Genomic DNA, 10,931 nt, shown 5'->3' on the forward strand with positions numbered 1-10,931 from the left:
ATATATGCTGGTTCAAAATACGCACTTGTTCATACGCGTATACTTCAGTAAATGTTGGTCTCTACTGTTCCATAGCGTTAATTAGTTGCTTCAAAATTGTAAGATAAAATATATACAATGTCGAAACAAAAGCTGAGCGGTAAAGAACTGTACGATCTTTTGATGGAAAGTGATGGTGAGGAAGAATATTGCTCTAGAAAATGATTCTCAAGGGTGAGAAAATGTATCAGAACCAAACCTGTCGGAACAGGAAGCATCTGATGCTGAAGCTTCAGAATCTGCGAGTGAAGAAGTAGAGTCTGAAACGGTGGCAGGATCATCATCTCAGTCTCCTCCACGTAAACACGCGAAAACTACTGCCCAACCAAATTTCAGATGGGGGAGTGATAGGGTCCCTTATTTTTAGAAGTTTTTATTTTTCAATGCATAGGTCTTAGTTTTGTTCATTTGCTCCCAAAATACTCAGAAATAAATTTTTACCTTATTTGCAGTACGATAACCCGTGCCGACTTGCAGCGAATCGTGTTCATACAAGTTGCGTGCAAGTAGGAGCGCGTACTCGCGGTATTTCTCATTTGTTGTTAGTTATTCGCGCGAATAACACGTTTTGCTTTATATTTAGAAAATGGCGCTGGAATTAAGAAGTAATAAAAAAGTATTTACCTAGCTGGCGAGGTAATTCTTGAGCTATGGCGTCAAAAATAGTCTGCTTCTGTGAGAGAGAGTTCAAGAATATCATTTCATTTAACAACCGTAGACGAGTGTGTAAAGTCCCACCGCCATCTGGGGAAGTTCTGCCAGGCCACATAGACCCGGCTGAAGGAACATCGACTTCGAACTCTTTCCAATGTGGCTGTGGCAAAGCCTTTAAACATGCCACCAGTCTCAAGCGCCATAAGCAGACCAGATGTTGCGATAACTCTGGTACTCCTTTGGTCACCGATACATAGGATCGGCAGTACCCTTGCCCCTTTTGCGGTAAAGTGTATAAATCTATGCTGTGTAGGCATAAGAAGGAATGCCAGAAAATTGTCCACCAGCCACGGACCGGAATAGAGGAGCACTCGTGTCGGAGATTATTTACCACATACCCTGGTCTGAGGCAACACATGCGGAAGGCCCACCCGGATGCATACTATGCGTCCGTGGCTGGCGAGATTGCTAACTCAAGTGAACTGAATGTCCCTATTACTACCGAGGGCGTTATTGAAAAAGATTAGTCTCTTTTAATAGAAAAAGAATTAAGACTTCCCTACTTCTATCGAGGGCGTTGTTGAAGGGGAGGATACTCATTTAATTGAAAACTATTTAATCACCCCTATTACTATCGAGGACGTAACTAGAAACGAAAAATCAATCTTAATAAAGACCCTGAATGACGACGCTACTCATAATACGCTCCTGAACCCCATGGAGAAAGACCCTGACACGAGCGTCTACTCTTCAGTGATGATGGCTTCTCCGTGTTATGTGAAAACACCGGGCGAATCCCATACAGGTATTGCTGAGAGAACGGAACACGCTATCTATAGTGGCCCGGTAGGTCGCGGAAGGGCTTGTATGTCGTGCGGCGGGAGGTTCTACACCGAAATGGCCAAAAATGAAATTGATGACAATCACAGATGGTTGCGCCTCTAGTGGAGAATCTTGTAAATTCTCTAGGTGAGACACCTGATTTTTGTCCATTGTTTGTGTGTGTACAAACCAACTAGTTAATGTGGTCAGTTGTGAATAAAATGGAGAAAAAACGTGTGACTAAAATACTCGTTCGCCTTCTTTTATGGTACGAACACCTACTCCGATGTACGACACAATATCCGCCAAACAAATCTTCATTTTACTACTGTATTTTTTTAGGAAATAGAAGTACCAAACCACTTTTAAGTACAAATATAAATCGCACAAACAGTACAAACACTGGACACGCTTGCTGCTGTCAAATTTGTCTCTCTTAGAACCGTCATATGCATTTTTACAGCGCCATCTATTTTTCATTTTTTTCCTCAATAGAATATGGAGGCAACGGAAGGAGGATGGCTAGGGACCTTGGCCTATCGGTGGAGCAGGTCAAGTATAGGCGAAGCCTTAAGACATACAACCGAGAGGATTCATAATAATTCCGTATTTCTGAATTTCACACGTTATGGCCCCACTTATTCGAAAACATCCTTGCGACAGCCCCATATCTCCATCAGAGCCAGATGAACCGGACAAGACGACAGTGGACAGTGTTCTATCTCTCCTGTCTACTGAGTTCACCCAGGATTACGCCGACGCGAATCAGAGGGTCTGGGTTGCTTCATCTACATGTGGTGAGAACGGCTTGGACCAATCTTCCGTTATGGACAATTCTTCCTCATTTCGACCACATCTTCACAGCCAAGTCACATAGTCAAAAAACATGTTTGATTACTTTTGATCAACCTCTTTATTCTAAAGCACGTGAAATGATATCTGCGCCAGATGCTAGCTCGGAAATATTTAAAATAGTGGTTATACTAGGAAGATTTCATATATGCTCATGTCATTTCTTGGATGCATAGGGTACATAATCGACGGAAGTGGACTCAAGGAAGCTCTAGGTGAAATATATGCTACTAATTCTATCGACAAAATGTTGAATGGTCACGCATATTCAAGGAGTATCACAGGTCATACACTATTACGACTTGCATTATCAATGATAATTTTTGAAGACATGAAAATTGAAGTTTGTGCGTTAATTGAGTTAGCTGAACAAATAACTTGCCGTGATGTTTCCTATCAAGATATGGAAGGTTGTGTAGGTAATTCGTATTCATTTGTTGGTCAATTTCATGATAAACTGAATGAATTAATGGTATCGATAGCGCTAGCTGAAAGACTGGGACTTTTCAAAGAACATCTTGATGCAGTGTTAAAAATGCTGCCGTACTTTCACGCTAGTGATCTCTTTTTATATGCGAAATCTGCTCATTTAAATCTTCAAGATATGGTGAATTTGGAAAATGTAATGGATAAAGAGACTTTTGAGAACCTTAAAAATGGATTCTTCACTGTAAAACGAACACAGAAAAATTCAATTCCGGCACATGAACTGATATGGTAATTGAACAAAGTCTTATGAAGTCAATGAAGACAGATGGGGGAATATATCGAGATCGAAGTAATCAAGAAAGTGTTTTATGTAAATAGGTGTATTCTATGTATGCTACAAATACAGTTTGTGAGAAAATTCAGAAGTTCTGCGACATTTCGATTGGTTCTGCTGAACAACACGTTGATTCTAGAACAAAAAGAAATAACATTGATGTAAGTTTCAAACAAAAAGTGTCCTAGACTTTATGGCCTGCAATTATTATAATAAATGTTAACATGATTGGAGCAATACAAACCAATATAATCCAATGATATTCCAAGTTGCGAGACTTGCAAATGAAATTTAAGTTCTAACCAACATCTAGTCATGTTTATGTTCATTGTAACACGTGCAAACCACCGCGTAGTCGGATAGACTCTCTTCCCGTTTTTAGAGGCAGCCGTAGCATTTTTCTGATGGGAATTTTTTCAGAAAAAAAACGGAGATGTCATTTCTGTTGAATACTTGTGTATTATGCCGTCCCATCTTACCCAGAATTTCTAAATTACCCTGCAATATACATCCACACCACAAAGTTCCCTAAAACCCCAATGGACCAAGCACGTTTTCAGTTTGCGCTTTATACAATGGGACCCAGCAATAACTTGGAATCCTGTTGTTTAAAAATATAAAATTGAAACGTTCTTGATCTAAAACCATTAAGCACCAGCTATGTCAGTCTTTGACGCGGAATTTATTCGTCGAGATAAATGTTTTTCCTTTATTGTAGGTTTGATGATTATTGTACATAGAGGATAAGTTTTGAAAAACGAGCTTAATTTCGGCGGGGCAGATTGTCTCGCTTTCGGATTCGAGCGTAGGAAATTCTCACCGTCGTCAATGGCCGTAAAGTATCCCTGTAAACTATGGATATATTTTTTTTTCACACTGTTTCAACGGGAGAATCAAGTTGATCGTTGCTGCGGCAGAACGTTCTCGAGCCCCGGCAGAAAGAAGCCCAACGTTTCATTGTGGACAAAGCCCTCACCACACGAGGGTTTTTGAATTTACTGGAGTAGACGCCGATTCAGACCTTTGTCGAGTCCGAGTGCTAGTTTAACGGCACCATTTTCTGCTTTGCACGACGTAGATTTCTGGAGGTTCCCTATTCTGAGAGTTCTGAGCCATTTGAAACTTATGTTTTTTTCCCACACGCTACTCGACCTTGGTTGTTTCTCCAGAGATGGGTGGCGGTTGGTCGTAGGTGCCGGAGTGAAAATTGGAACAACAAAGGCACTTGCATATAATTTACAACTTGGCATTTATTATATTTTAACCCCTTCGCTCCCCGTGTCTTAAGGTCGATATAGGTAAAGTAATAACCTCACGGTGAACCAGTAGAAATCAGCAAACGTTACACACAAGTATTATGAAAATAAACTAATTGGCAATACTGTTGTGCATTCTCAATTTACGTGAGATTACTAGAAAGTATTCATCAGCTGCTGATAAGCCACAGCCTTATCCATATAGAGCAGAATAACTTCCCAGGTTTTTACAGTTTCATCGAACTCGTCAATATTGGGTTTCTGACTTCGCACCATTGCAATTCTAAACTTTAGTAACTAACGGAAAACCAGGATTAGTATTTTACAACTTTTGGCCCTTTAACAATATAGGTATATAAGTCTGCATTAATTTTAAGTTGTCATTTCGTTCGAAACAACTGTATAGTGTAAACTTCTGTTTTAAAATACCCCGTTTTTTGGGAAAAAAGATAGCTCTTTGGAAACAAGGGGTTTCATCGTCGAAGCTAAAACTGCTGGAATGAGAACGCGAGAAACTGTTGCAGCAACTACTTTATCTGTAAGGTTTTGCATTTTTAAATATTACTGTAACAATACGTTACTTTTAGTAAACGTATTTTGAAAAAAGTAAAATGTATATAATTTATTTTATTTTTTTTTTATGAATTTTGAAATTCATAAAACAAATCTCATTTTTATCACTTGAATACTTACGTCTTAGTTGTAATAACCTTTTCAAGTCAACAAGAACTGTGCGTTATTGGGTTACCAAAAACAATAACGGCTTGAATTTACATACACTACCACGAATGGGTAGACCGCGCATAACAAATGTAAATGTTGCAAGGATCCAATTCGAATTTTTAAATTAAAAAATTTTTGCCTCCCCGTACACTTCTTGTTCACCACACCGTGCAATAGGTCGTATTTTTATTCTGCGCTTTTCTGCGCCTTTGTTGACTTTCGACTTTTTAGTGCCGAAACTGTCCTTTTGGAAAGCCAACCAGCCCCCTTGAGCCATCAGGTGATCCTATCTTCTCATCCTCAGCACAACATCGGAGGACCGTAGCCGAAGAGGTCCGACGAGGGCGCTTTGACCCCCGCCGAGATGGCCGCATGGTTGACTTCTTCATTAGGAAGTACAACCTCCTGCGATTATTAATGCTAGCGGACAGCGAAGTCGAAATCCTGGACGACTTAATGAAGCTGTTCCCGGACAACGTCGGGGGCATGTGGTGCATGCCCCCACGTCGAGAAAGGTTTTTGGCCAAGGCCCAGGAGTTCCTCCTTGGATATGGGTCCGCACATGAATAGAAAGACTCTGACAGGAGGTCGCTCCGTCGGAGACCTGAGCCCTAATCACTTCGACGTAGGCGTCGGGACGATTCCCGGCCAAGCGCAACCACAACATTTCCAGTTTGAAACTTTAATCTTACCGCCATATAACCAAACAGGTTAATAGGACAAAGTATCAATCCACTGTGGATAGACGCCAGAAATTTATGCCTCACTTCTTCACATCTTGGAGAGAATTACAACGAACCACAGTGGGTCAAAGTTGGGAAATCTTGGCCAAAAGTCCAAAACTGCAACTCTTCAAAATCATTTTAATCCATTAACGCCCAGCGTTACCATATGGTAACGCTTTCAGGTCGATAATTTTGCCATCTGTATTCAGTGGTTACAAGATTTTACTTACAAATGGCGACACTCATGTGTCCACTAGTCAATATTCTTTATGTAGCATTACGTTTACGTACTCTACCACGTGCTTTTTGTTGGTTGTGAATTTTTAAAATATCGTGTCGTGAACGGCCATGGATTTCAAGCTTGTGTGAGTAATATTTTTCTTTTGCGGGCGTAAATTTTCCGTTTCATAATGGATTTCAATAGTAAACTAATGTAGTTTTATGATGTACATAACACTGGTTATCAATCACAAATATAAATCACATAATAGGGCACATTTTTCTTGCGTTACCAAGTGGTAACGCTGGGCGCTTGCATTACCTATATTTGCTATATATTACAGAAGGGGCCTAACGTTGGAAGAGGCAATCAATATTGCCTATGACGACGACAATGTCCAAGATATTTATATTGAGCCACCAGAACAAGGTTTCGTCACCGATGAAGATTCGGGTGAAGAGGATGCTGGCGGTCTAATAGATAATTTATCGGGTTCTCAGCTCCGTTCTCAAGCAGAACTTAAAATTATAACTACAACGGCAGGAAATGAAGACGAAATGTTGGAAGAAAGAGAAACCGAGATTACACCTACAGTTGCTTCGCCATCAGTATGGGTAGATGGAGATCTTGTGCAAAATGGTCGTGCGTTTGTAAGTGGTGACTATTCGAAATATAGAAACCAAAGTTGTGTAGAACTTTTTGAAATGTATTTGGACAATGAAACTATAGATTATTTGATAAAAGAAACGACACGTTATGCATTGTTTAAAAATTGCGCTGATCCAGCAATAACAAAAAACGAATTGAAGTGTTTTCTGGGGATTTTAATATTGAGTGGATACAATCAAGTTCCAAGTAAAAGACACTACTGGGAAAATAATGGTGACATGAAGAATGAATTAGTCCGCAATTCAATGAGACGCAATAGATTTCTCGAAATTATGCGCTTTATACACTGTGCAGATAACACCACTCCTCAAGTCCAAGATAAAGTTTGGAAACTTAGACCTTTAATGGATCTTGTAAAAAATAAATGCTTGAAGTACTTTGAACCTGAAGAATGTCTAAATTACGATGAAAGCATGGTGAAATATTTTGGACGTCACTCGTGTAAACAATTCATTCGCGGAAAACCCATTCGTTTTGGTTATAAGATGTGGTGTTTAAATACTCCGGATGGTTACTTGGTTAACTTTGACATGTATCAAGGAAATAATCCTCGTCGCCATATGGAATATGAACGATGTTTTGGAAAATCATCTGCTCCATTTTTACAAATGCTGGATGAACTCCCTATTGAAAAAAAGCAATATCCGTACAAACTTTATTTTGAAAACTTGTTCACAGGATTTGCGATGTTGAAACATCTAAAAGAACGAGGATACGACGGCACGGGTACAATTCGTGAGAATCGTATTCCAAAATCTTGTCCCCTACCTAAAAAGAATATTATCAAAAAAAACAAAACGTGGCACTTATAAATCCTCATTGGACAAGAACAATGCGATTATAACAGTAAGTTGGATGGACAATTCTGTTGTAACAATTGCGTCCACTTGCCATGGAGTAGCTCCTATTGGGCAAGTACAAAGATATTCCCAAACTGAGAAGAGAATCGTCAATGTAGGAAGACCAAACCTTATACAACAATATAACTCATATATGGGGGGCACTGATAGGATGGATGAAAATATTGCGGCTTACCGAATTGGCATAAGAGGAAAAAAGTGGTGGTGGTGCTTATTTCTCGTAGATGTTTCTGTTCACAACGCCTGGCAGATTTACAGAAAATGAGGTCGCAATATTTCTCAACTGGATTTTCGACGTGAAATTGCCACCACCTATTTGAAAAAATATGGAAAACCAGCAGCGGCACCAGGGCGTCCATCAACTTCCAAATCAAGCAGTAGTTTGAATAGAGTTTCAGATGAGATTAGATACGATGAATTTTCTCATTTTATAGTGGCGACGCCAGGAATTAAAGAAGAAGATGTGCTATGGAGGGTTGTTCTTCATCGGTGCGCACAATGTGTAGAAAGTGCGATGTGGGACTGTGCATAGAATGCTTCTTACTATATCATACAAAGTAAATTGGTAATTTTTTCTGAAATTTTAAAGTAAAAATTTTTGTAATTTTTGACCCCATGAACGCTTAGCGTTACCATATGGTAACGGTGGTTTTTCCAAAAAATACAAGTCAAAAAAATTTGTGATTTTTTTTCTGTGGACTAAATGAATATTTAAACAACATATGTGCAATTTAGCAAAATTGCAAACAAAAAAATAATTCGGGCGTTAATGGGTTAAAATTCATATTTCTATAAAGTACATATTTCGACTAAGTAGGGGTGCAAGTGCCAGTATGATTCATCCACTTGCACTCGACCGACAGCTTATAATATTCAGCCTTCTTGAGTGGTCGAGTTGTGACAAATTACGGCAGATATCGCAGCGGTGTTGAAAGTATTTTTTTTTTACAGTTTGTGATTACGTCAGTGGTAATTGTTAACAATGTCTGGAACAATCAAAGGTAGGTGGTTCATTACGTATATTTTTTTCAATATAAATAATAATTGTTTACATAGTTATGTGTCATTAAAAACTACATTGTGCGTTAGCAAAGTTTTACACAATTTCATTTTTGATTGCGCCCACACTTTTTTTGGTGCAAGGTGGCGAATTCGTTTTTGTTCTAAAATATAGCTTCATATATGTTTAATAAAATACTACAAAATTAATTGCTACTTCCTGCAACTTTTAAATATACGTTTTTTTTTTCGCGAGAGTGCAGGTACATATCACACAATTAAAATATATATTCTATTTTAAAATTTACGTTACTTGCAGTTTTATTGGTTTCCATGTATCATTATTAACTTATGAATTACAAATAAATAAACAGTTTTAATGAAAAATAACCCATAAGAGTTGTCTCACCGCTCCTTATTCAGTAAGAAATATCTTTAAAAAAATGTGTCTTAATATTTATTAAAATTCTATATTCATTTCTGTTGACGGGTATATTTAACAATGATTTATAACATGCTTTCACTTTTCAGGTATGCCTTCATACAAATATATTGATCTGTATAAGATCTGGCACGAAAAAATTCGGGAAAATCCTAAAACTAAGTGTCATTATGTACAAACTACTGTGTTATCGCAGTTGGACGTGAGAAAATTTTCGGAAGAAAATATTAAGCAAGTTCGAAAAGCGCTTTATAATTTATGTGTCGAAATTCTAAAAAGATGGAAACGGAGCAATAGAACTGAAAAACGTTTTTTACAAAAAAATGCAGAATGGTTAAATAAGGTTTTTCATTTTCCGCTTGAGTATTTTGAGAAAGTTCCATCAATCGAGGAAGATTTACCAACGACATCGGGCTTGGGACGACCTCAAAAAGCGTTTGAACAAAGCAGCGAAAGATCAAAACGAAGAAAAACTCAACAATTACGAGAGAACACAAAACCGAAGAGCTGGTCTATGCTACGAAAATGAGTTTACGCTCAGCGGGAAAAACAGACGCGGCTCAGTTGCTCAAAGAAGCTGTAGATACAACACCAACAAGGGCAACCAGAATTAGAAAAGCATGGCAAAAGAGAAGCACTGTGGAATCGTATACCCCAGAAGAAGCTTTGTCTCTATTTATTGAGACAAAATTAACCAAAAGTCAATACATGAAAATAAAAACACAGGCAAGATTAAAAGGGGCAAATATCTATCCTAATTATCAGAAACTAAAAGCTGCTAAGGAACAGTGTTATCCACAAAAGGAATTTATTTTTATTTCTGAATCAGTTGCAGAAGTAAAACTGCAAGCTTTGCTGGATCGCACAGCTTCTCGTTTAGTACAAGCGCAACAGTCGGTAATTGATTCAATCTCCAAAGACATATATGAGCTAATTCTAATTTATAAATGGGGTTGTGATGGCAGTACCGGACACAATCAATACAAACAAAAGTTAACGGCAGGTGTCAGTGATTCCGATATGTTTCTGACGTCCCTAGTGCCCATACAGTTGCATTTTGCGAAAGAAAAAGCAACTGTTGTGTGGCAGAATTCGCGACCGTCATCGGTTAGATACTGTAGACCAATTAAAATACAATACAAAAAGGAAACCACCAGCTTATCCCAGGAGGAAGTCAATTATATAGAAAAACCAATAGAGCAACTTCAACCGACCGTCATCGAGTTAGATAATAACAGAACTGTCCATATCACGCACAGATTATTTTTAACAATGATCGATGGTAAAATATGTAATGCTCTAACATCGACATCTTCCGCCCAAATTTGTTACGTTTGTGGAGCGAAGCCAACGGAGATGAATTGTCTGAACAAAATTATAAAAAAAACTAGTGATGTGACTAGACAGATTTGGTCTATCAACACTCCATGCCTGGATTCGTTTTTGAGTGTTTTCTGCACATATCGTACCGTCTGGAATTTAAAAAATGGCAAGCGCGAAAAGAGGATCAAGCGAAATTGACAGCAAAAAAACAAGAAATACAGCAGCAGTTTAGAAACGAAATGGGTCTGTTAGTAGATCAAGTCAAACCCGGAGGTAGTGGAACCACAAACGACGGTAACACGGCTCGTCGATTTTTTCAAAATTATGAAGACTCCGCACGAATAACCGGCATAAATGTCAATCTGCTGAAACGATGTGCAGTTATTTTGCAAACACTATCCTCCGGATTTGCCATAAATTCTGCAGCATTTCGTCAATATTCGATAGAAACTGCACAGCTGTATTTACAAGAATATTCTTGGTACTACATGCCAGTGACCATGCATAAAATCCTGATCCATGGTGCCGACATTATTAGGACATCAATTTTGCCTATTGGACAATTGTCCGAAGAGGCGCAAGAG

At 38.6% G+C, this 10,931-nt stretch overlaps 1 protein-coding gene across 1 annotated transcript; it reads left to right on the top strand.

The window, feature by feature from the left end:
- The first annotated feature begins 6,182 nt into the window (after positions 1-6,182).
- LOC135129950 (piggyBac transposable element-derived protein 3-like) lies at positions 6,183-7,848 on the top strand. Its single transcript, XM_064057220.1, has 3 exons — positions 6,183-6,199; positions 6,398-7,458; positions 7,571-7,848. Exons 1-3 carry the CDS (start codon positions 6,183-6,185, stop codon positions 7,846-7,848), a joined length of 1,356 nt encoding a protein of 451 aa, XP_063913290.1.
- The last annotated feature ends 3,083 nt before the right edge of the window (positions 7,849-10,931 follow it).

This window comes from Zophobas morio, unplaced genomic scaffold (genome assembly GCF_036711695.1).
Source record: "Zophobas morio isolate AGI-343-1 ecotype UQ-CSIRO unplaced genomic scaffold, CSIRO_AGI_Zmor_V1 ptg000017l, whole genome shotgun sequence".
Classification (NCBI taxonomy): Eukaryota; Metazoa; Arthropoda; class Insecta; order Coleoptera; family Tenebrionidae; genus Zophobas; species Zophobas morio.

Coding starts and splice junctions, on each gene's coding strand:
- LOC135129950 (XM_064057220.1), top strand. Junction 7,459..7,570: donor CGACGGCACGGGTACAATTC/GTGAGAATCGTA, acceptor CGATTATAACAG/TAAGTTGGATGGACAATTCT.